The 27,237-nt window shown below is 43.4% G+C and overlaps 1 protein-coding gene across 1 annotated transcript in view; it reads left to right on the plus strand.

Annotated features, from left to right (window-relative positions):
- The window catches only part of acbd6 (acyl-CoA binding domain containing 6), a 28,279-nt gene extending 4,338 nt beyond the window's left edge, over positions 1-23,941 (plus strand). Inside the window, exons 4-8 of the mRNA XM_085348237.1 lie at positions 2,415-2,488; positions 5,759-5,864; positions 8,557-8,646; positions 21,785-21,815; positions 23,650-23,941. Coding sequence (XP_085204363.1) covers positions 2,415-2,488; positions 5,759-5,864; positions 8,557-8,646; positions 21,785-21,815; positions 23,650-23,804 — 456 coding nt within the window. The 3' untranslated portion in view covers positions 23,805-23,941. The remainder of the gene's footprint in view (positions 1-2,414; positions 2,489-5,758; positions 5,865-8,556; positions 8,647-21,784; positions 21,816-23,649) is intronic.
- Positions 23,942-27,237: the final 3,296 nt, after the last annotated feature.

Here is a 27,237-nt window from a genome sequence, read left to right on the forward strand (position 1 = left end):
CCGCTACCCTGCCTGTAAAGAACCTGATTCTATTAGTGTTAACAAAGCGCCATAGCATGGCAGCAGCTATTCTTTTGGAAGCACAGTTAAATGGTGTAAGTAGAAGTGCATAGACAGAGAAGCAGGGGAGAGAATAATAGCCACAGTTTGACCTCTGTTCCTGTCTCAATTGTTGAGCAGACACTGCCTTTATATTGCATTATACTGCAGAGGAGCAGGGCCAGTGCATCAGCGAATATTCCGAGTTTCTGAAGTGAATTAGGTTGTCCCAAAAGTGCACGCACGGTTTTGCTTCGCTTGTCATGTTCTCCCCACTCTGCCTATTTTCTGAAATCAGATTTGTGTGGGCTCTTTTGTGAGTCAAGGTTGGCCCACAAAGAATAGTCTGGGTAATAAAGTCTTGGCTGAGCTGAATGTAATGTGGGATCACATGAAAACAGAAGATTAACAATAGTCACAAAATTAAGACATGATGCATTTAAAACTATTGCACATTTTGTTGGCCATTTATTAGCAGTGAGGTCATGTCTGAAGCCCCCAAAGAGTCGTTTCAGATTTACACCATCTGAACTGTTTGCCAGCTTTAGTTTCTCAAAGATTAGAGGTAGGAGCCTGCTTTATAGAGAATCGATGGGCCCATCCCGCTGTCACTGGAGAAGAAACCAAAGGCTGGTAAACTAAGCTAGAGAAGGCTGGGTGCTTGGCAAAAGCTCTGACTGCACAACAGGTTTTTTTTGGAGGTTTATTGCCCCCCAAACAACATTTCTGTTGTTTTAAAAACACATTTGGGTCAGTTTTGTTGGACTTAGTGTGACCTTATGGCAACAATAGTAACTTATTGGTATTCCTATCAGGGTGTCTGTAGCTCAGGACGCTGAGGAGCTCATCTATCAATTGGAAGGTTGATGGTGAGATTCCTGGATGCTCCAGTGTGCATGCCAAAGTATCCTTGGGAAAGATGCTGAACCCCAAGTTGCCCCAAGTCTCCGACGCATCCAATGCGATGGTTTGATGATACTGGCCTGCAGACATACTCATCAAAAGTCTTACTCAGTGGCTGTCCCTTCCTTTGGGTTTCCACAAAGACGTCAGCAAGCATGGCAGCTTCAGCGGCTGTTTTAGGATTAGAACATTCCTAACTATTGTTCCTTAATTACTTCACTGCACTCTTTCACTTTTAGGCTGAATCCATTTCCCCACACAACTCCTTTACCCTCCCAGAAAGCTCCCCGAGGTTCTAATCAGGATAAATATGAAGGAAACTGAAAATGAAAGTTGATAAACATTCATATGAACTGAGGCACATTGGGGCCTTAACATTATAGGTAGACGAATGAGGCAGAAGAACCAGTCTGAATGTGATCATGTCCAGGCAGCTGCAATTCTCCCAAAGGTAACAAGGAAATGCTCAATACCATCTTCAGTTTATGTTTGTAATATTGGCTCAGAAGAGTTACTGACCTGACTCTGAAGTTAACTTCTGGTGGGATGTAGCTGGACCTGTGACGGTGATCTCCGTCATCAGGAGCTTCCAGTGGGTCTGGGTCGGTCGACGTGCAAGTCTGCATTTCAGTGTTGCTGCTACATGCTGTCCCATGAAGGTTTGCAAGCTCCCAGCCAGTTCCTTCAGTTTTATCTCTTTGATATCTTCTCCCTCATCATCAGCCATATTAGAAGCTCAGGTCTCCACATGCTTTTCACTAGCTGTGTGATCCTCACCTATTCTAGTCTCATATCTCCACAGTGCAAGTCTCAGAAGAAGTACAGGAAGGGAGTCAAAGTTAGAAAGAAAAAACTGGTTTGTTGAAAAAGGCCTGTGTCCTGAGGTGACTGATCCCACCGCTGCTACCATACCTGAGGAACTGAGCTGGTTAAGCGTTGGGCTTTAATAATCACAAACAAACCAAACACTGAGCTGAGGGACAGCAGCTGGCTCATCAGCACAATTTAGACACGTGGGGAGAACAAACTCTGACACACTATCTAATATCAAAAAGCACAACAAAGAGTTAGTTTAATAGTTTAAATAACAGAAACCACCCCCCCCCCCTCCATGTGGCAACACTTGGTATGTCCCAATCAACATGTTCCAAAACACCTGTATTTAATTGGCTACTTTTCACAGCAGCTGTTTGGTACCAGCAGATCTCTGCCGCTGAACAGACCACCATCACTGGTAAAACAAGCAAAAAAGAAGTCAATTAAGATTTGTTGTAAATATGTAAACACACCAATGATAACTAAATGTCCTTCAGCAATACCAAATAAATGAGTGTGATGTAGGTGGTTAAATATGTGTTTGTGTATGTGCACCAAATATGCATGCTCTGGGTTTACTGCATTTATTGTTGTGTGGCTTCAGCCAGCACGTGTGGCCTTCACTGTTGATGTTGCATTTCTCACTGTTGTTACAGGAAAGACGAGGAGCGGAAAGGAGAACAGGCTTCGGTGCAGCAGTCAGTTCCCTATACCAAGAAGAGATGATCAGGTATCTGCATATCTCAGAAATGAAATCTACTGACATCCTAACACAAGCTTGAACAGACTCATCTTTTTCCTCCAATTGTGAATCGCCGCTTATTTAATGCTCAGGTCGGTCTAAGTCTGGCATTGTTGATGCAGTATTTGATTATATTCAACAGACCATAACTGCAGTTCAGGCCCAGAGACGTCATCCAGTTCTGATTTATGTTAATGAAACACATTCTCCATTTACTCTTGCCTGGCAGACCTGCTCAAGCTTAAAAAGCTCATCCTCATTTCAATGAAAAAGAGCTCTATTGAAGATGAAAATGAGATGTGTGATTCCTGCAGGTTTTCATCATAAATGGCTGCATGTGATTAGTATGCACGGTCTTGGGAAGAGGCGGGCTCCCCTTTTTAATTATGGATTTATTTTTTTCATTTTTTTGCGTCGGGGTGGGGGTGATGAAGACGACCTGGGTACAGCAGAGCGAGGAGGGTGAAGCAGGGTTCCCAGAACAGCGCTCCTCTTGGTGAGATCCAATAGCAACGATGCCTCCCGTGGGAACCAGGAAGGCAAAAATCTGCACACTTGTGCACGCCTAAACACACAGTCTTCACTATACGTTGCTGCAGGTTTTCATCCAGGTCCTTGCACAACCTGCCAGAACTGTCACACTCACTGCTCTGCTGCATTTCAATTTCCTTGTGCTCACACAGAAACACGCGGATCCTCTCCATACTAAACAGCTAAGCACCTGTTAACCAGACAGTTAATTGCATTGCTCGCTGCTCATCTCGACTTTGGAGCGCGTGTGTGTTTGTAGACGTGTGTGGAGCGTGCATCGACAAAAGCAGGATTGATTAGCGATATCCCTGGACTACTGAGCTGATCACTGTGTGATTGAGGAGCCTTTGAATGCTACACTTGTAATTCTCTCCCCCACCCTGAAAAAGGATTGGGATAAACAATGGAGGCTTTGTTGTCCGAACGCTCTGCTGGAAGCCGAAGCTGAGTTATTCGAGTTTCTCATACTTCCGTGGAACTCGGCCTCGTCGAGGGGATCGACCAGGGCCCTGCAGGGAATGTGGTGACAGATTGTGTAGGTGTATGTGTGTGTTTGTTTGATGAATGGTGTGGCCATGGTGTTGATCAGTGAAGCTCAGGCCAGGTAGATGAGTGTTCTCCACCACTGTGACCAGTTTAGCCTGATGGATGAAGGACATATCTGCCAGTACACCAGACTGGACACACACATGTGAGCACGTAACACTCTTACACACAAACACAAAACCATTGGTACCCCAGTGATGACAGAGTAGCCTGTGACCTTCCCAGCATGCTTTGCGGCGCTGTTGATGTCATGTCGTTTATAGGACCCACATTAATCATTAGTTTGTTTATAGCGTGTGTGTGTGTTCGTGTGTGTGTGTGTGTGTGTGTTTTCAGTGTTAATGGAAAGGATCGAAAAATTGTGTGCTTTCCTTCCTTCGTGAGCTTTTTTATTTACATTTTTAATAACCCCAATCTAACCCTTTAGCGATCTGCATGCGCACATGCAGGGTTCGCTTGTGCTTTATATATGTCAAGCAAGCCCCGTCGACCATCGACGAAAGACTGATGAGTCGCCCTATTGATTAGTTGCCGGGGGAGACGGATGGCGGCCACACATCAGGGACATTTGGGGTCAGCGTGGCCATCAGACAAGGAAGTAGGTGGAGCCCAGCTTGGTGTCTCATGAATAAACATAGCAGTGGTAATCAGGGCTATGCAAATGAATGTGCTCATACATAACCTGTCTGTGATAAAAGTGTAATGAGTTATTCATAATTCACCAAAGGCTGATGAGAAGAGGGAGGTGATGGGAGGCAAGGGCACGAGAAAGGGAGGAAGAAAAGGAAGTGCAGAGGAGCATTAAAGAGCAAACTGCAGATACAACTTCCTTTGTGTTTTGCTGTGTCGGAGTGGGAACGAACTCGAAGCGTAGATTGTGTTGATGGCAAGTGAGTTTTATCTCCCTGATGTTTGCTGTGCAGGATCTTTAGTGTGTGCTGGATCTCTGGTATCAAGATTGTGATACTGTGGCTGTTTTCATACATTAACTGCAGCCTGGAATTTTAGGACGCCACAGAGGAGAGCACACATGTCAGAATCAGTCTGATTGGATGCTAAACGGTCTTTAGCTGCCCGATTTCATGGTAAAACGTGCGAAACCTGTCCGATAGTGAGGATGCTCAAAGAGAGGAGCTTTGTTTGCTAGGGTTGTCCTGTTTCCTGTGTGGTCGGTCCAGGCAGCTGCCTCGTTCTTTAAAACGCTGAGCTCGTCATCTCCTCTGTGCCAAATGTGACAACTTTGAACGTAAAAATTGTTTCTGACACTCAAGTTTCTTTTGTGCTTGAATTCAACCAAATCTGCTTCACATTTCTAACAGAAGACTGCTTTGGTTGTATAAGACGATACCTGACTGGGTCTAACTCGGAGGCAGCTGTAGCTCAGGAGGTACAGCAGGTGAAATGTCCCAAAATGCCGTGTGTGTGCGCGCTCGCGCTCTGGGACTTTTGAGGCCCAGTGCAGCAGAGCACGCTGGCGTCGGAAACAGGAAGTGGGGGATTTGCCTTGGGGATGACTGACTGTGTGGGAGCGGTAAAGCGGCAGGTTTGCAGGGTTTCCTGTCGAACAATAGAGCACTAAATTGAATTAATCTGAATGGCCGGCATGGGCAGAGGAAAGGGAAGGCGTAAAGCTCTAAATGAGATTTTGCCCCTTCTCTCCCCCTCACCCAACGTCCCTCCTCCACCACTGCACCCTCTTCTCTCCCAGCATGCACTCCTGTCCCCAATGCCAAGAGGTGATTAGAGACACAGAGAGATAATTAGAGGTGGGATGGCTCTGTGTGCATGTGTCATACGCTGGTGCTCCCGAGGGATCTGGGACGCGTGGCTGCTGCTTTTCTATGAGAGATGTTATCTGTTACGTCTGTGGTTGCTTCACTATGCTAGCTGCTACCATTACCACTAATGTGACAACGTGTTGCTTGTGTGGTGTACCTGCACTTTCCATTTTGAAGGACCGCATGATGAGCTACACAATCTGCTAATAAAAAGCTTTTTGCCCATGGACATAGTTTCAGTTCAAACCAAAATCCAAAAAATGAATGGATTTTGGTTTGTGGTGCTAAAGGGCAACATTTGTTTCCAGAAACCTGCCGAAATCTCAGTTAAAGTAAAACCATATTAATAATTATAAATATTATGGTAACTGATAGCTGTTCATTTCCCCCCCCATGTTCTCAGGGAAGAGGATAAGAACATCTTTGACTACTGCAGAGACAATAACATCGAATACATCACCAACGCCATCACCTCCCAGAACGTGGACGTCAATATACGGGATGAAGAGGTATCTGCAAAGCTCAGTCACACTCCACTGGTTGCATGATTGACTTGACAAAGTGTTACTTGACAGAACTGTAGTTTTCATACATAATGCAGGAGGACAGGCCTATAGTAGCAAATTAAAATCAGAGTCAGGAAGAACTTCATTGTATGGCTGACGTGTCTGTTGAATCTGCAACAGCTGCATGGCTCTGACCCCTTGTGTGGGAGGGGAAGGTAAAAGCGATCAGACCCGTATCATGAAAAATACAGGTCACCGGGGGAACAGCTCATGCAGCTCACGCAGCCGTCGTTACATAATGGTTTCAGTGATCTGTGGCCACACGCGGGAATCGCTGCTCTGACTGAAATGCGTAAATTGTATGAGCGGCTATTAGCATCAGGAGGTGTTTTCTGGATTGACCCTGAACTCCATTCATCTGTCCTTGATTGGTTAGCATCCAGGCCAAATGGCTCACTCCCAGCCTCTTTCATCACAGCCGCTATGCAGATAAACAGGCAGTCGGCTGGTGAGTTCAGTCAAAGGCCAGATGGCTGAAGGACCTCAGTGAGAATGCTTTGTGTCCCCAGCCATTGTTGGCCTCTTAGCTGTAATTCAGCTTGCTGGACAGGAGAGGGCAGTAGTGAAGTTTTCTATTGGCGAGCAGCGATCATTTGCATCTGTGGCTCAGAGACAGAAAGGCGGTCTTCCCAGCACTCACTGTTTGGGGCAGTGATCAAATACCCACCTGTGTTACACATTTCTAGTAGCAACCAACAAACAAAAGCTCTGCCTTAGAGCTCAGACTCTAAGGCAGAGAAATTTAAAAATGCATTAGAATGTGTGAGGCGAGCTCATCCTGTCAGCTGTTGGGACATGAATGTTCTCCCTTTCTGATAAAATTCAGTGAAAATTTATTACTAGATAGAAAAATGCCCCCCCTAGTTTTTATTTATGTAACGCGTTCAGATCATAGTTGAACCAAACCAACTGACAACTATTTACGGTTTGGATGAATAAATGGCGATTACCCCAACAGATCACATGTGGTGTTTGTGCTTCAGTTCTGATCCAGAATATCTGTAGATGTAGAGCGGACTGCATTAAGAATGGCTTTGAATATAATAAAAAAGCTCCATATTTAAAAGCTGCATCTGTGAACGTATTATAGTCGTGTTTATATAAAATAGGAAGTTTTTTTTTTTTTCATCCAGCAGTATTTATCTAAATTACAGTTGAGTCTGAGTCAGCATGTCGGGAATTGGAGAACTTTTTATGTGGCAACGGGGAGCTGAGAATGTAATTTATAGTTAGATTTTCACCACATTAAGAGGTAGTGTTACATTTGGAGATACTTGTAGTGTGAGCATGCTTCAGAGCATGTTTGAGTGGACAAAAGCTCTACTCTGCTCTCAACAAATAACCAGCGTACAGCATATTTGTCTTCTAGGAAACACTAAAGGCTCCTTCACAATCTCTGCAGCTGAATCTCAATATCTTGTGTAGCTCTGTGTTAACTGCTGGGACGGTGGGGTAAATGTTTTGGATACTGTGGTTTGTGTACTCAAATATGCAATAGGTGTTTATTGGGACTAAGAGGATAAAAGAACCTTTTAACCTTTTGTTCCTTTGCTAATGTCTTTTATTTTTTGCAGAGGTGCACTTACAGTCTCCACACTGGTCAGGAATTTAACCCACTTTGACCTATCAGAGCAGAGCGCCAGCACAAAAGCGGGTTACCTTCTTCAATAGTAATATATTAGCCATGTTCAAAGGTATCGCTTTGAGGTTTCTGGGGAAAAAGTAATGAAATTTAAAATTTAATTGTGTTTTGTTTTTTTGTTGATGGTAATTTTGACTTTTGGCCACAATTTAACTCAAATATTCATATTGTGATTATGACAGAACTTAAATATCCATAAATATCCAGTGCTGCCATGATGATCTGCACAAATACTCCTATGGAGTTGCAGAGTTTGTGTGATGTCCCACTGGAACCTGCACACTTTGGTCTTCAGTGAAAATGTGGGCAACAGTCAGCAGAAGCACACCTGAGAGCGGGAGAGAGAGGCCAACTTATTGGTATTCCAGCCCAGCTTACAAGTATCCATTTTAACATGCAGCCGTGGTGATCAATATAATTTAAGCAACAGAATTGGACTTGGAGAGTTAGCTTTACCTAATTGGCCTCACTGAAAAATGAGGTTGTGTGGTTTTATTAGAGCAGGATCTTGGACCTAAGGAGAGGATGGTGCATGAGTGTGAGAAAGGGAGGGAGAGAAGGGAGGCTACTCATGTTTTGTGCACAGCGTCGCATCAATCAACCTTTGCAGCATTCTGCAATTTGCCTTGAAGTCTTTGGACTTTGCTTCAGCCGCGTAAAAGTTTGTGCATATAAGTGTTTGTATGAGGCCAGAGTCCACATGTCTCATCACTTTATACTCGGCTCATTATGGACCGGTCCAAAGGCTCTGATTTCTGAATGGGCATTCATAACCTTTTGTAAAGCTCGATTGGCTTTTTTTTTTTTTTTTCTTTGAGGTAGAGAAGGAGGAGAGGTGACGAGGTGTCTTTGTATCAAGCCTGCTTGATTTGGTCTGACCAGACACGACACTGAGAGCGTCACGCTAGTTTAAACACATCTTGGCTTTGGAAGTTTGGTCATCCCTGCATGTCTTTGATGTTATCGTACACCAATTATTTCTTATTTTTGCAGGGCCGGGCTCTCCTGCACTGGGCCTGTGACAGAGGCCACAAGGAGATGGTGTCTTTATTACTACAGCACAAAGCAGAAATCAACATTCAGGCGAGTAACACTCTTCCTTTATGTATTCTAAAGAAAGTGTCTTGATAGTAAAAATCTCCTTCAAAGTCAAATGCTGCCTAAACATCACCACAGTTACTATGTGATGTGAGAATTCTACTTCACGCTCAAGTTCTGAATCTTTGTGATCATTTAATATTAGACTAGTCTTCATGCCATCATCATCATCATCATCATCATCACAGGAGTCGTTTTAACATTAAAGAAATGAAACCTGAGTTATTGACAATAATAAAGCTTGGTTAGCAAACGCACTGCGGGAGGTTTATTAAACAGCTCTGCAGAAACTGCAGGATGACTTCAGATCTAATGCATTTCTATGTTGACTTGTACACAACATGTGGTCATAATGTAGAGAATTTGACATTGTGTGGGATGAGGGCATGGCTACTCGTTTGTACATGGACAAGTAAACTAAAAGAAAATGGTGACATCTCCTGCATCCCCACTCCCCTCTTTCTTTTTCTCTCCATCCTTTTCAGAAGGTCACCTTTAATTCACTTTGTGCCACAGACAAATCCCTCAGGGTTTTAGCAGACTGAGTTAGCTGGTAGCTAGCCTAGTGTTTAGGCTCCCTGAGGTTTAGTAGCATCCAGGAGGCTTTAGCTTTGGTAAGCTGGCTCAGCTGCACATCGGAGAAATTACTCCTGTTCCCCTGCACGGCGGCATGACACAGTGCAGTGCAACAGCCCGCGCTGAGGTTTTAACTGTAAGGACGAATCAATTGGAAGTAATCAGGCAAATTGTTTTACGTTGCACAACCCACATAATCAGGACATTTCACAAATGACTTTCTCTTTTGTGGTCATGCGTGGCTCTTTTGTTTCGAATGCTCGCAGGGAGGTGGTAGATTTGTGTCAAATGGCTCATAAAAGACTTAACAGCAGGATAACTGCAAAACACTTCACTGATGATTTACTGCATATCAGGATAATGACAGCAGAAGAGGATTGATGTATAGATGGAAGCTTGTTTTTTTATAAATAAAACAGTCATGTATCCATCTTTAAAATAATACATCTAAGTGAGAAGACGCTTCAGCAGTCAAACTGGGGAAACCTCAATCTCTGCCCAGGTCGTCCTAATGGATCGGCTAAATTTGGGCACGCTGAATTTATTTCATGTTTTATTTGTTTCCTTCTTCCTCCTGAATCAAACGGAATGAAGATGGCGTTAGTGAATGACTCAAAGTGATCACATTCAGTCTTTAAAATCTACTTTGTGGAAAGATGGGTATAGAAACAAACACATATTTCAGAGGCAGGATGTTGTATCTCGGCACAATCGCAAACTCGCCTGAATTCATGTATTCAGGCCACCGGGAATGTTCCACCTGCTCGCCTCTCAGGTACTGCAGCACGTCTGTGCAGGAGGCTGAATATTAAGAAACTGGACCTCAGTGTCAGAGCTGCTGGAAGCAAATTTATGAGGTGACAAAGAGGTGGCTCAGAGAAAATATAGTCGGCTAAATCATGCCACTGTGTTGCAATGCCAAATTATCTCACTTTGTGAAGCTTACAGAATAATATGCCTCCCATTAGAACATGCTGGAACATCCTTTTGTTAGTTGGTCGTGGGCTTTACTCAGGAGGGGAGAAAGTAAGGGAATGATTTTTGTTGCACTGAGGTAATATGGAAAACGTAACAAGTAGTTTTAATGGTTCATTTTTGCTTTGTTTTGGGTGTTTTTAATACAAAAGAAATGTGAGAGGTTGTTCACGAGGGGCAACGGAGGCATGTTTGGGTTGTTTGTAGCCTATTAGTGCGCCCAGTAATCTTTCTCGACCTCTACCAACTGCCGAGCAACCAGTAAATAAAGATCAAACATGATTTATGCTTAATTTGTTGATTAAAAAAGGGGAGGGGGGCTTGGAGTTAAAAACAAAAGTATTATCATTTGCTTGGCAGAAGAGGGGAAATCGTTTGAAATTAATCAACTGATTGTTTTAGTGAATTGTTCCCAAACCCTGGTAACCTGCATTAAGGGCTCGTTTGATAGTTAATCCAGGATCAAGGCAGGGAGGGACCACAATAGGTAGCTGTCTGTGTTTGAATACACAGATCTGCTAACTGTAGATCAGGTTATGGTGCAGTAAAACCCACTGCTCCTCCTCCACAGCATCCATCGACTAATACACCCAGAGCAAGTGGAGCAAGCGAGACCAACTGGTGGCAAGACAAATGCATTTTAATAGGAGAAATTAAGACTTTAATATAAATACTAAGGTGGTAAATAAGTATTTAGCAAATTGCAGTTTAGGACTTTCATTACATCCCAACAGTGGGATAAATTGATCTAAACAGGAGAAAATTCATTGTAAATTTGTTTAACCTCCGAAGTCTTTCATGGCAGCATTTTTAATTTCTCTTTGCATTTGGGCTGAGTGGGGCCTGATGAATGTAAAAACAACCACGAAGAATCAGAGTAAATCTGTGCGTTTGATTTTTGTTTCTGAGGAAAAAGATCCACACATGAGGACATTCGCTTTAAATTTCGATAGAACAGTGGCAGCATGATGTCCTAAGTGGGTATCAGGCCCAAAATTTAGTATTTTGTTCTAGACAACCCAAAATGTGAGGTCCACATATGTGGACGCAGGTCCTTGGAGGTTAAATATAATTAGTATTACAAATACCTGAATTATGCTTTGATAAAAACTGGAATCAATCATTTTTTGTCAATTAAAGAACATATTACCAATCTGGAAAGCTAGCGGCGAGTCTGCTGACTTAACCCTTTGTGGATTAGTTGTTCAGAGACGTCCCGCCCGGTGCATTGGTCTCTAAATGTAAAATAAATAAAAAGCAAACTGTAGCCATGAGGTCTGGGATTGCAGTTCCCTCTTTTGGTCAACCAAAGTCTGCTCAAAGAACACGTGAATACCAGAAAGTCTCCATAGTCAACAATCTTGTCCCTTACTAAAATATTTTATTTCATTTGCAGATTTGATTATATGCCAACTGATTTGACTTTCTTACTCCATGGGGAGAAAGGGAAAAATGGTCCTACGTGATCTTGGTTCTAAAATTGATACTTGCCAGTTGTAGGTGTTAAAATAGTCTTTTGATGAAATTCATAACACACTTTGCTAAATAAAAGAGAATAAAAGTACTTCTACAGCTGCTGCGTATGAATACACGTTTAAACACAAACGCACAAGCTTTGTCAAAAGAAATCATTCTGAGCACAGGCTGGTTTAACATTTCAGTCAGCCGACTGGTTTGTATTTTAAAAGGTTCAACAGAAATCATCAGTAACCGTTCACTGTTTTACCACAACACTGTTCTCTCAATAATATTACCTCATTGATTCAGTTTGGTTCCTTCAGTTTTAATCTGGAAAAAATAAATCAAAGCAAGACAAACAAGTTTCAGATATTCAGTTACATTGTTCCCAATCAAGACTTTGGTAATTCTTCTTTTTGTTCACTTTGAAGTTTGGGAATTTGTCCCACACGGCCCCACGTGTGGTCATTCGCTGTCCAGATGCTGTAATCTCAAACCCACGGCTAAGCCTCATCGCCCACACACACACAGACAACTTTTGTTTTTTTAGGTGGAAATCCCAAACACTTTAATCTTCCCAGCAACCCTTTGGGTTGCTACGGAAACACATTTATAAAAGGTGTACTCAGTCGTGGAGGAGGAGTTAAGAAGGTACGGCTTAGGTCCAGACTAGCAGGAATGGTCGGGGTAGACTTTCACAATGTCGGCCTTAGACTGGGATTACTAAGAGCGTAGGTGACACAGGGAGGATTAGTTTAACAAAGAGGACAGACAGGTGACATGCAGGTGAACCCAACGGGCCCTCAATGCGCAACAGGAAGTGAGCATTAAGTTTAGGTGATGGGAGGAAAAATGCAGCCAAAGTTTTAAGCACCATGACTGCATCTCGCATTCTTTCACTTGCTTTTTGCCTGTCCCTCTGCCTCTCTTTTCCCCTCGCCTCATCACTCTCCCCTCCCACCCAGCCAATGCCACCATCCCCTTCACTCCATCCCTCTCTGCCTCCGCCTCTACTTTATATTAAAACAACATGATCCATGAGGCAGCGAGGGCGACTCGCAGCACCGCTAATTCTAATTAAACCAGCGTGGTAGCGTGGCCACGGCAGGGCCCAAGCACTCCCAGTCTATCAGTCTATCGGATAGAAATTCATAACTTAATTGAGGTCAGAGCCTTGAGCCAGCAGAACAAAAGTCTTCAGCCAGGACCAGCGAGATCAATAGTAATAAATATCTGACTGGGTGGCCTACAATTGGTGGCTGGAGTGCACACAAGTCGCATGCACGCAGCCTGCACGTGGGACCTGCAGATGTCTCGTGTGAGAGAAGTTTGGCCTTTGAGACGTTTTATTTTATTTACCTTTTATCTAACTTTTTTTATATTCCAAGAACTGGGCAGAGCATGCCGCTCGTGTAAAACTGGAAAGGGCACACTGTGGCTTCAAGTCTGTATAGCTGATTTGTAATGACATGGTCTCTCCAAGGATGCATTGATTTGATATTGTAGTGAGTGGAGTGGGTGGACTTAAACTGAGGTGGATGTTGATTTATTTATTGAGGCCAAACGGTGAATTTGTCTCCATGGGACACCTCGACTTTGCTGAATGTCTGCGTAGATCAGCAAAGAACTGTAAATAATCTTTGAAGATTTTCCACATTAGCACTTTGTGCATTTGTTCTAATCTAAAGCTATTAGCATGTAGACATTAGCTTTTAGAATATGTTGGCTTCTCATCTTAAGCCATTTATTCAAGAGGTGCAGGCCACACTACACTGCTCATCTCCTGTCAGTTCATAAATGCCCCAACTGGAAAAAACCAAATGTGTAGTTATGTCATGCATCTTTGTTAAGCCAGTGTAATCTTAACTAATCCACACACCCAGCTTTAATAAGCCTGTCTTAACATACAGGTGAAGGGCCCTGATGCAGATGATATTCGGGTCGTAATGTAGACGTGCTTCTGCAAATACACAAGGGTCCATTAGCCTGTAGCCAAATATTCACTCATGCTTCGGAGATCCTCAGTTATGACAGTAACCTAAAGCTTTGTCAAAAAAGTGAAAATGATAATGCAACGAAAATGAGTCAGTTATTTATTTATACACACCCACACACAATGCCAAATGTTGGCACTGCGTTGGAGTAAATCCACAGGTTGAAGGCTTCAAAACTAGTTGCAACTGATGTGTTCATTACGAGATTATTCCAGTTATTTCTTTTCTCCCCTGTACCTCCCAAAACCTACTGCATTTATCACTCATCTTTTAGTGTTCATAATTTTTCCTTCATAAATTCTCTAACATAATTTTCCGAAGCCGTCCAGTTGCCTAGATTTGAGTCTGTACCCGGTCCCTGATCTAAACTGTTTTGAATTTAAAGAGCGAATGCATTTTACGTAACCTGCAAAGTCTCACTTTTGAGGAGGTGGACCCCAGAACATCGGCCTTTTACACTTTATTCTAATAAGTTTATAGGAGTAGTGACAAAGATCTACAAAATCCAGGAAAAAGTCATTTTGCTTCTTGGTTTAATAATCCTGACTTGCTGTGGATGTGCTGCATGTTTAATTAATTTAAAAATATAAAAGGTCAAAATGGAGCATAAATAAAAATTACAGTGCTTACTGAGAAGTGCATGACTGCTTTTTCTTCACAATAGAAATATTTTTGGTTTGTGCCAATTCCCTGCTTCACAAATCAAGCGGCACATCTGAAAAACATTTAATTTGAATTTTTCACTAAAGCACATCAAACCTGCATCAATATTAAATCTCCCACTGAATTAGCAAAAACATAAACCTCCTTATGGATGTGGTGCCGCTCTACAGCAGCAGAGTCCTCTGCTGTGGTGTCGGCTGCTCGTGTGATCAAAGCGGCGAATGCGCTCACACACGCCATGGCGGGCTGATTGAAATTCTATGGTGGAGGTATTATTACACGTTTGTGTCCCTCCCCTTTCCCAGCACTGCCTCCTATAACTAATGGCTCAGTCAGCCCAGTCATAACGAATATCCAGCAATATTTGTCATAATTGTGTGCGCGCGTGTGCATGCGTTTCTGTGCATATAATTGTGCAACCTATCCTCCAGAATGTATAGGATAATTAAGAAAATGCACCAAGGTGGGAAAGGTAAGGAGAGGAAAAAATATATGGAATGAAAATGGATAACACAATAAGGTGAAGGCAGAAAGTGGGCAGAGTAAACAAAGATGCGAGATGGACACTAGTGAGGTCTGATAATGTGATGCAACACTGACCTGTTGGAGGGTTCGCCATACTGCCAATATTTGTCTTGCACATTACTGAGTGTATTGGGCTGTTTTTGGCAAAGTCGCAGTTCAGTCAGCATGATTGCTCGAGGGCACCACTATACAGTATTTTCAGTGTAGCAGAACTTCCAAGTATTTGTATTGCTGGATAAGACAAAATGGAAATGCTTAGTTGGGTTTGGGCTGCAGCACAATGATGGTATGTTTAGACTGGATGCACTGAACTTGACCTTTAATGGGACACCAGCACCCAGGTTTATCAGATCTGCTAAAGACTTCCACTGTTGCCATGGTTCTCAGCTGGAAAACGGGGGGGGATTGCCAACTCTGGGTCAGGGACAAGTTGTTGCCCCAAGTGGAGGAGTTAAAATATCTCAGATCTTTTTTTCCCAACAATCTGATGGGGCAGACTGGGGCTGCATCTGCAACACGGGCGTTGTACTGGTCAGCTGTAGTGAAGAAAGCTGAGTGTAAAAGCAGAGCTGTTGACTTTACTGGTCTGTCTGCATCCCTACCCTCGCCTGTGGCCTCTGTCTTAGAGAGAGGGCGGAGAGTCTGAGTAGGACGACTAGTTGGCGAGGTGTTCCAGGCACATAACACAGGGAGGAGGACTCGAGGTAAACCCGGGACACACTCTGTCCTGGGAACGCCTCTGCGGTTTCCCCCTCCCGAATGAGCTGGGGGAGGTGGCTGGGGAAAGGAAGGTCTGGGCTGCTTAGGCTGCTGCCCCCACAACCTGACCCTGGATGAGTGGATGCATTACTGCTGGGGTTTTTTCTTTCCCTATAGCCCTGATTATGAAGATATAAATATGACTCTGGGATGTTACTCAAGTGTTGTCTTTTTGTGCATAAAGTAAATCCACGATGTCCTTTTACCATAATTAACTAAACTCACACATGTTAGCCATTTTCAAGCCAGCCTGAACCGCAGCACGGCTCAAAGGATGCACACAGGGCATCGTTTCCCGTCACACAGCACTTGTCATCTTAGCAGTCACGCAGTAACCTGGTGTTATAGGATACACATTTGGTACTTGCTGCACATTAGCCGGACTCGATGAAATAAAAGCTGTTGCAGTGCGCTGTTAAAAAGAGCCTATCAGACACCGACACAGTTATGAATCTATAATATGAGCACTCAGAAAAGAGCCAGCTGCTTGACAGTAATGGTCCAGCCTAAAGAGCCATTCCAGCAGGTAACGGTCCTCTTTGCCATCATCAGCTGTTGTTTCTTTCTTATTGGCCACTCACTGGGCCTTGCCTACACTCAACTATTTGATTTCCATCGTTCTTAACCGTCCACATAAATTGTCAGGAGCATTAAAGCTGTCCTCGACTGTTGCAGACAGAGGGGGAGAGTGAGGGAGTGAGAGCTGGATACAGACAGCGAGGGGAGGGGATGGGGTGAGGAGAGAGAATAAACAAAGTAAGTGTTTTGCCTTCCATCAGTCTCCTGCAGTACTCAGCTTTATGAGTCCCTCACTCCAAATGCCAGGCCAGAGCCCCCACTGCTTGCCCATTGATTTTCATATTACACTTTTATGTATTTATTTATTTATTTCATATATTTCTTTTTAAACATCATCGATGAGCCGCAGGAGGGCCTCTGCCGATGTTAATTCTCAGCCTCAACCCCATCTTCCTTCTCTGATGGCTTTAATGGAGGCTAAGGTGTCCCATGGGAACAAGCAAGCTTTGCGACATAGGCGGGGCGAGACGTGTGGAGGGGAAGACGTGGATGAAGAGATGGAGATTTGGTGAAAAGACTTCTTGCCTTTCTCTGTAGCAGAGAGGAAGGAAAATGACTGTTAAAGTTCTTTAATGCTGAAACTGCACATAGATCTACAGACACACTGAAACCCTTTAACTCATTTAATATCTGCGGTCCCTTTTTTATGTCTTTAGGTTTAGCTGCTTGGTGTGATAGCACATATAGAAGTGACAGAGATGGGGAAACCCAGGAAGCTGAAGGACACTCGCAGAAGGTGTGAAGGGCAGGGAGTTTGGTGTTGGGGCTAATTTGACCGTGGGCGGCAGTGCTCACACACTGAATGGCAAGGTTACCTCTCCCAGCTCAGAGAGGAGACCCAGATTCAATTAAGGCTGGGCCTGGTCTGCAGATCCTTTTAACTGGGGGCCTTCCCAGTGCACATGTCAGGAAAAACGTCCACAGAAGCATCAGCAGCAAACAAAAGCAGCCACACGGCTGTGTAACGTCTTCAGCTTCACTTAATTTATGGATATTTTAATGTGAGGTAAAGACACCAAAACATTTAAGGGATCCATTGATGCTCATCTTTATATTGCTTTAAAGCATGTTTTAGTTTCTAGTTTCTGCTGTTCGTCGGTTTTTGTCGCTCATTATTCGTCACAAATCTGTTAAATTTCATTTGGATAGAACACAAACTGGTGATAAATCAAAGTATAAATATCAGCATACGTATATTCAGCTGTTAATCTGCGTAACTTTGCACTGCACGGCAGTTTTGCTTTTCCGTCTTGTTTTTGGAGCAGACCACTTATCAGAGGTTTTGCACATCAATCCCTTTATTGTGTAAAGAATCAGTCTTTGAATAGATTTGGCTTGAAGGGTAGAAGCGATGCACAGTGCCCAGGACACTGAGTGCTGATTGCATATGTGTTTTGGTAAATGGCTTTCTGCTGGTTGATATGATTTATATATTGTGCATTTAAGTTGTCCAACAAGTCCAAGGTTTTGGTGGCACAGTAGCTGCTCTAGTCTTAGATGGGACCTGCTGAAGGAGGATCAGCTTCTCAGTCTGGGCTCTTCTTTCTGATTGATGGCACCTGCTCATCATAATGCTATCTGCTGGAATCTGCATACCAATGATCCCAGCCGCCTATCGATCCACCCCTCATCTACCCCACACACACCCTGGAGACCAATACACACACACACACACCCACGCGCACACATTCATCCACTCCATCTCCCTCCCCAACCACTGTCATTATAAAAGTCAGCAGCTGCTGCTGCATGCATTGATCATAAATCATAATTGCTTCATTTTTCCCTACTTGTTTAATGTTGCTGTCAGGGACAGTAGGGGGAGAAAAGGAGGAGGCGGAGAAACGGAGGAAGAAAAGCCCAAAGAAAGTTTACTGAGACGCAGAAAAATGAGATTAGAACAGAGAGCTGAAGGAGAAATGGTCTCAATCTCTCCGCTGGCATATCGAGTCCTCTGGCCTTTAAAAGAGCAGCAGCCTGACATGTCCGCATTGGCTCAAGAATTTAAGCTGTTTCCACTTCAGACGTTTTTCCTTTTAAAACTAACTCTGCTCACATTAAAAGAACCAAACTCTGATATAGTGCTAAATGGTGTTTTGTCTTCATGACGGTTTATGTAAGTGACCAAAGGCATTGTGTGCTAATAATATGCATCAGAATTTTAGAGATGCTGTTTTATTTGTTGTTTTTTAAATATAAGATAAATGGCGCAGGGACTCGGCAGTTCCATTCGTTTCCCCGGCTGAGTTTCCACCTCGGACATGTCCCAGATCCCCTCCTCTTAATCCTGGAGCGAAGTTTAGCTTTGGTTGAATGTTTTGCAGCATCCATTGACGAAAACAAGTTAAATCGTTTTACAGAAATGAACTCAACATCTTTGACCGTCCCCTTCTCTGCAGATAAACGGAGCTGGTACTTTATGACAGACATGGAAGAATAAAATGTATCTGATTTTTCTTCTTCTTCTTCTTTCCCCACTTTTGAGCACTTTTGGAATAGTTACACTATTTTTGATCTTTTTAAAAGTATGACTACATGCTGCATCTCTGTATTTCCTTAATTCACTCCTCCTCTCATCAATCTTGCTTCACATCATTTGTGTGTTAGAAATGATAGATTGGTGTGACTGAAATTCACCAAAATTGCAAGTGTACTGATAGATCAATCCCTACCCATGCGGCTCCTAAACGCATTGCTCCACCCCATTAGGGTGATGCACTACACAGTGCTGGAGCTCTCCTGCTGCCATTGTGCAAGCAGCTGCTTTATTGAGCACTCTGCTGACATACAGCCCAGCGTTTCTGCATCGCAAGGGGAAACTTTGGATGACATGTAAAAGCAGAGGTTTGGTGCAACATGCCTTCATAATGGGATGGGAACTTGGGTGCACGAGTGAGGTGGGAGGGGGGCGTGATAGCTGCAGGTATTGTGGGGGGGAAGGAGTGTCTCTTCCTGGCTGCTTCCAAAGCAAATGGAAGACAATCCAATTTCCTGTGATTCCATCAAGCCTCCGTCCTGGATCCGGGAGCATTAGGGAACGCTGAGAGGACAGGCCGCTGACCCCCTCACATGAACATGCAAGAGGCATGTAGGCTGCACACGTGCGCTGGCGTGCTCATCTGTATTGTTAGGTTTGTTGGCCTGTGTTTTATCAGTCACATATTTTCACTTACGAGCGCACACGCGTCCTTTTATGCTGCCGAACAACAAACTGCAGATTAGCGCTGGAGGCAGATTAGAGCTTAAAGCCGTTACACTTTAATTATAACTGTATTTATGTGCGGCGTGGTCTTTCACTTGGCCCTGGCTGTAAACATCTGCCGCTCTCCCACTGTGCTCAGTCTTTGTCTGTGTTGTGAACTAAAGGGGAAATTGGTTGCAGCATTATCTTATTTACACAAAATGCCGAGAAGATTAAAACGTGACCCTCTTGCTGTTAGACGTATGCGCGCATATATAAATGCAGCTATTTTGCTACAGGTCTGCCTGCTCTTCTCCAGACTGTCAGGCTGACACGTTTTCTGCAGTACATCACAGGTTGTGATTTGACTCTCAGTCAGACAGCATTGTTGTCTTGGGTTAACCGCTGCACGCTTTCCACGCTGGTGGCGATTTGCATCTGTTCTCTGTGATCCACCCAGAGGGAATAGAAAGCTCTAATCCAATCAGCAGGTCCCTGAAGTGCTGCCCCTGAGAGATGGAGAGAAACACAACAATAGGATCACTCTGCACTGGTTTCAGCAGGAGAAGGCAGACGGGAAAGGGAAGGAAGGGAAATGAGGGATTGTAGAGGAGAGGGATTAAGTCTGAAGAAGAGACGAGAGGAACGAACGGGGGCGAGGCGAGGATGATGGGTGAAGTAAGGAAATGAAATGAGGGAGGTGTGGCTTGGTGTGACAGGAGGTAACAAAACAGGAAAGACTAATGAATAATTTTACAATAGTTTGGAACTTTTGTGACTGCAGTGACATGTGAGCTACAAGAGCCTCCTTAGTTTTAATCTTCTTTGAAATGATTCCACTTGGTTCAACTGCTGCTCTTGTTCTAAGGCCACAGTTTATTACCACGGAGGTGCAAAAGCAGGCTGGAGCAGTGATTTTAAACTGAATCTCCTGGTGATGGTGCCTGTCAGAACTGTCTTTTGTATCTACAGACACGCAAGGACGCAGTTTCCCCATCGCTGTCCTCAGTCTAACACTTCATACAAGATATCATATCGCTGCCGCTGAGCCTTTTACCACAAGGATCATCTGTTCAAAGAGCGTACACTCAGATCACACAGATGTTGAGGTCACAAACTCGTGTATCAGATATGATGCACTTGATGTTATAGGTTAAACACGGTCACTTACAGATGAGATGGATATAAATTTATTTATTTTTTTAAATGCATGTTTCTGGCTCATCTTTTAAAGGTTTATTTGGTTGGGGCTGAGTAACAAAGTAGCCATGAAAGGGTGAAATGCAATGAATGTAAATGTAGCCAAAGTCCAGTGTTAATAGACCTTGACCTGTTAAAATCCATACTATGGATGAAGGTGCTGGGACATCTACACTTTATACCTGCAGGAGCGGCTTTGGTGTGGAAACGTGTCACGGAGCTCCTAGCAAATAGTTTTTGTGCATCATTTGAGTTCTTTTTGTTTTAAATGTGTGCACTTTGTGTCTGAGCGGCTGTGGTTCCTAAATGCAGTTAGTTGGTTGTGACATTTCGTACCTCCCAGATATTCACAAACTAACTTGAATATAAGGGGAGTGCTACACTTAAATTCAGCGAGCTCTTTAGAATAAACCGAATGTTTAAAGGCTGCACGGTGAGTTGCTTTTTGTTTAAATACACCTGTGGCAAAATGACAGAACACCTAAACTCCAGTGTTAACGGCTCCGGCCTGTGTCTTGTCCATATAGTTTGATTTGTATGAGCTTTGACTTATTAATTAACACTTCAAACAAGCCACACAATAGTCTGCGAATTATAAAAAATAATTTCCAAATTAGCATCAACGTGAGTGAGAAATGTTCCCTTTCTTCCACTCAGACTTTGTAAATCCAGTATTGATGCATCGTTTTCGTAATGGTCACATAAACATTACAACTAAGGTTGGAAACCTGCTGTCAGCTGAGACGCCCACTGAAAACATCCAGATGAACAGATTCAACCTTTCGGTGATGGGTTTGGATTCGGGTTGATGCTGGATGGGCAGCTATGATTGAAGGGGGTGATGGCTCCCCTTTAATCTGAGCTTTAGGTTTCAGGTTAACCAGAGCTGGAAACGACCTGCAAGCTGAAAGTTTAGATTTTTCAGGTCACATGTTTCTCAAATCAATATCTCATCGTCTTAGAATTCCCCTTTGGTCCAGGCAAACATAAACACGGCACCCTTTGTCCACAAAAAATGTTTAATTTGTATTCAATCAGGTGCGAGTTTCCCTCTTGAAGTCTGGACAAAGTGACAGCTCACAACTTACTCACAGCAACTGCTGGCAGTATTTCTGTGTTAAGTGGATATTGTTTGAATGTGCACTCAGTGAAGTCTTGTTTTTGCTGTGTCACAGGTCCTTTGAATTAAACACTTGTTTTTGGCTTTTTACAGGACGATGAAGGACAGACGGCGTTGCATTATGGTAAGAAAGCATCGTGAACACTTTCCTCGCTGTAAAGCTTTTTGTGCCTATTTTTCAAATTGGCTCATCTCATTCCACATTTATTCTGCACAGACATCATGTTGTCTGCGTGCGCACTCTCACTTTATTTACAGCAGCTTGTTTTTTTGTGCGCACGCCTTCTTTGACTATATTTTGTTTCAAATTGATCATCTTTGAGTCCTGCTCCTCCCGCTCTATCCTTTCTATTCCTCACTTATTTTCTGCTGTTTTCCACAAAGTTTGTCATTCCTTCCTTTTTGCTCCTGCGTGTGTGTTTGTGTGTAATAATCACTAGACCTCCCAGAGGAAATCAGCAGTGGTCCTTAGACTCCCCTGACCCCCTCGTGCCCCAACACACATGTCCCTGAGGGGCGTTTCCCATGTCCTCTGAGCCTCTGTGTGCATGTGGCTGCACCATCTGTCCCTGTGCTTGGTGGCGTTGGAGTGGGCATGCTGGATTACCCACTGGAGATCTGCACACACACCCGCACTCACCAGAAGAAGCCCTGAGGATGGGGCATAAAAAGATGACTAATAAACATAAGCGATGAACTCCAAGAGACAAATAGCAGAGAATGAAAATTCATTCCCACCTCTCTTTGCACAGGGCCACACTGGCTGGCAAGTGATTAATTGAGGGTTTACTGCTCACCATAAATTGTTCTCCTCCTCTACGGCTCCCCCGAGGGCCAGCCACTTTTTACAGCTCAAGGCCCAGGCGAGAGACGCGCCGCACGCGCACACACAAGGCTGGCTAAATAAAATACTGTTTAGAGTAACAAGAGGAGGGCTGCAAGTGTGGCTGGGGGGGGGGGGGGGAAACAGTCAAGCTTTGTTACTCGGTTTTAGCTGGAAGATTAGTGATTCTTGTGGCTTTGCACACCTCATACATTCATTCATAGCTGCAGCTTGAGCATGCACACAGCCTTGCTCTCGCACTCGCGTGCATTCCGATGTAACATCGCATCCCGTGCGTGCACACTCCCACCGGCCACCTCTGAGCTGGAGGTTAAAAGGCCTTGCTGTCAATCACTGCGGCTGCTGACATCAGCGAACATGGCACAGCAGAGTCTGCTCTTTAAAAGCAGCGAGCGGGAGGGAGTGTGTCAGAGGGGCAAGAGGTAGATCGGGAATGAAGGAGCCCTCTAACTGGGTTAAGAAAGTGCATGCTGCCCCCCGCCCCTCTCCACTCTGCACTGGGAGGGGAAAGACCCTTTTAGTGGGGTACAAATTGTCAATGGGGCAGAAATGAAGTGTTTGAAGGAAGCTCGGGTCCAAGCCAGTGTCAGTGCTGGGCCTGCAGATTAGCTTTTCATTAACTGCAGCACTTTACATACTGTATTAACCCACAGTGTGGAGACGGAATAAGGCACATTCACTCTAACCTGCCACATCGTAACAGTGGTTCATTGTTTCATTAACCATTTAAAACTAAATGAAACGCAACCACATTAACTCTGTTTGGTTAAAACTCATTAATAAAATGTTGCTAAAGCTGCAGTCTCAGTGACAACATGGAGGTAAACAGTTTCATTTGTCCAGGTGTATCAACTCGAACCAAAGTGTTTAGTTTATTCATCCATTCATACGAGGACTCGAGTTTCTGTAACGCCTGTCTTGGCAATCGATCCAACAGCTTTCACTAAACACACGTGAACCTCATGGGGGTAAAAACTCAAGGATGCTCACACTGATGTGATAGATAATTGGTTTTCTATGCATTTGTTCTCGGGAGACGGAATATTGATTTAAAATATCGTACATTTCATGTTGTTCTTTCGGTTTCCAATGTGACTTTGTTTTGTTTTTGTAGCTTCGGCGTGTGAATTTGTTGAAATTGTGGATCTGCTGCTGAAATCTGGAGCTGACCCAACTATCACAGACCAGGAAGGTTGTCTTCCTGAGGAGGTCACTGATTCCCGTGCGATCTCCCTTCTCCTGCGTGGGTACACTACTTCGAAAGGCTGAGTCGGCCTTGCATCCCACCACCCTGTTATTCCAATCTCCTAGTCTCCTCCCTGCTCCCCTCTTTTGCCCAGCCTTCCCATAATCCTTCATTCATCCCTGCAGAGACTTCTTTCCCCCTTTTCAGCCCTAACAGTCTGTAGACCTGGACTGCAGACGGGTTTTGTTTTCTATTTTGTCTTTTTTTTTTTTTTTTTTTTTTTTTTTTCCCTCTCCCCCACCCAAATTGTTGAGGTGACTTTGATTTCATTGGTTTAGCTCTTTTTGAGCTGCGGTTGTAAACATTAGTCATTCAATTTAATACACAAGGGCACTGCATGTATTTTCAGTCTTCTATATACTGTATTGACTATCTGCACAGTAGGGTTGGGTGATATGACGGTTACTGTAAGACAGATTTATGAACTGATAAGGTATAGCTACAAGACTTTGACTGGAGATGGTGCAATTAAATGAGCTGGACAGCATATTGGCAATATATAAATGACATTGTGTGCATCTGTGTGTTAAAGCATCTGTATTTATCCGGCATCACCAGATCAAGCAAAAACAGACATCCCCATTCACTTATCTATAAACGCTATAAGATATCACAATATTTATCATCATCACGACATGGTGTAACATCCAAATCCATCAGAGAATCCCATACATATCACCCACTCCTACTGCAACCAGCCAGGCCTTTTAATCAGTTTAGTCTGTTCTAGTGGTTTGTTCATGATTCTGTTAGGTACCAAGGAATGCTTTCCACGTGTTTCATTAAAGTGTTCTGCAAACCTGCGTCCTTGACTTCCTGTTATCTGTTCAAAAAGAAGCCTTAAGCACTGTTCTAGAGTTCCCCGTGTGAGTGATGTAACCCGATTCCACTTGGGCGTCTTTCTCCACGTACATGTTTACATAAATGTGTGAGGCCATGGCCCACACTGCTGACGAGCGACGTCCGCAGAGCTGCTCGTCTTGCCAATGGACCAATGAGCTTGTGCAATGGTGATGCGTCTGCCTGCGCCTGCTTCACATGTGTCGGAGCTTTCGGATTTTAGTGAAACCTGCACATGATGATCACCTGATCCAGATTGTTCTCACGGTCATGTTTGTAGTTTTACGCTCCTAGATTCATATTTTTGGATAAATCTATTTTTTGTGAGCATTCTTGATTTCCAAGTCTGTAAATGCATCATTGATGATCTGCTTGAATCCAAGGAGGGCGCATTGCTATGGTCAGTGTTGGGGAGTAATGGAATACATGTACCTGCGTTACATATTTAAAATACAAAATATGAGTAACTGTCTTCCATTAGTTACCGTTTAAGAAGGTGATATTCAGAATATGCTCTCTCTATTTTTAGTAATTCCACTCCGGTGGAAACCCAAACAAAACGCGCATTAAGAGGCTCTAATGTCTGTCTCAATCTCGCAGCTGCATAATGACGTGAAGAAATATTTTTAAAATTATTATTCAAAAAATGATTTAATATGAAGGCAACAGGCAGAGTGTTGCAGGCATCGCCCTAAAGCATGTAGCCTGATGGGTGGTGTAGTCCGTGATGTGTCTGTGAGCGAGGGAGGAGAAAAGGAAAAGTAGGAGCTGTCACGGAGCAGAAACGGGAGCTGGAAGCATGTAAATATAATAATAATAACCACTGCAGCCAAACAGAGCCTGACGAGCCCAGCTGTAAGTAAGCTGTTAAGACTCGACTCTACACAGTGTTCGTGTTTTCCTCCGAAAACAATAAGCTCCGTTGGAGCCTTTCAACGCCTCTCTCGGTCTCTCACTAGCAAAGTTGACCCAGACAAAGTAAAGCTAGTTTTCAGCTACGAGCCCGACACGAACCCGACGAACCCTTTACTACGGTTCGGAGCCGCGGACCTGTTTTATATACGCGCGGAATAGTTTTCTACACGAGATCGCTGCAAAAAGTGCAGCTTTACCTAATGTCCACCTACTGTTACTCATTTATATTAAGATTTAAACATCTTGTTTGTTGGTGGTGTTGGTATGGTGAGTAACCTTCAGTAATAGTAATAAATCACCAGTGTTGGGACTAACGCGTTATTAAGTAACGCGTTACAGTAACTACGTTATTATTGTGGTAACGAGCACAGTAACTAGTTATTATGCCAAAATCAGGAACGCGTTACTCGTTACTGGGATTTAGATAGGGTCGTTACTCGTTACTTCGAGTTAGAGCTGGGCGATATGAGATTTTTTTCATATCACGATATGTTTTTTTCATTTCAGGCGATAACGATATCTATCACGATATCAGCCAAATAACTATATTTGTAAGATTTAAATGTGCCGTTGCTCACAAGTAAAATGTGAAATAATCAGCAGCTTGTTTTTATTTAAATATTTATTTCCCATAATAATCAGAATCAGAATCAGAATACTTTATTGATCCCTGGGGGAAATTATTTTTTGTTACAATAATAAGTTCAACAGGGTAGATGTACTTAAGGAACATGAGACTTTTTCAGATAAATAAAGGCAAATATTGCAAACTACACAAAAGGCAGCCGCTAAAGCGTTTAAGTTTCAAAATAGAACAAATGAAACAGACTAAATTGTCAATTCCACTTAGAAACAAAATATTAATTCTAAAAATAAATCTTAGTTTGTTTTACAGAAGAACAGACAAAACTGACTAACTTTTGTCAATATCAAATAAACTGAGAACTAAAAGGAAATTCTCAATCTCTCCTTGTTGTATAGCTGAGCTTTTCAAACAGTTGTAACAGTTACTTTAGTCTGACAAAAGCCGAATGATGAATTAGCGCTTCCAGTCAGAGACTGAGGCTACGTCCACACGTACACGGGTATTTTTGAAAACGGAGATTTTCCGTTTTCGTTGTAAAAAATAATCCCGTCCACACATAAAGGCAGAAATGAAGGAAAACGCTGCTATGAACATGCCAAAGCAGCAGGTGGCGCTAGATTCCTAACCGTGCAGAAATGTTGGCCAATCAGAAGTCTAGAAGCCTCGGTGGGAAAAAGTAAACAAAGCTGGGGCATAGAAGCAGAACCGAGTCGTATGTGTGGAGGGACAGTAACTGTGTGTATATGTAAGCATTTAAACACTGCAGAGAGTAGAATTAACAGTAACAGTATTGTAGAAATTCATTTCACCGAAACAATAACGTGGCGCACAGTGTGACGCATGCACCAGTTTATTGTATTTCCAGACTTGCTTTCGGCACAATTTACAGTGCACGCTACTCTGTTTTTAGTCAGACTTGAAATAGCCGAAATACCTTCACACTACGGAACTTCTATGGCTCTTCCGTTCGACAATCTCTCCGGCGTTGGAACCATCATCTGTTTTCTCTTCGGTCACGCTCGGTTGATTTTTCTAGTCGGCACACTCATTTCCTCCATTACGCGCTGGCTGCTTCCCAAACAAACACACGTGCGGCTTGGCACTTGTGCTGTACG

This window comes from Diplotaxodon limnothrissa, linkage group LG23, assembly GCF_057381915.1.
Source record: "Diplotaxodon limnothrissa isolate DT_005_m linkage group LG23, D_limnothrissa_male_GT1.1, whole genome shotgun sequence".
NCBI classification, from domain to species: Eukaryota; Metazoa; Chordata; class Actinopteri; order Cichliformes; family Cichlidae; genus Diplotaxodon; species Diplotaxodon limnothrissa.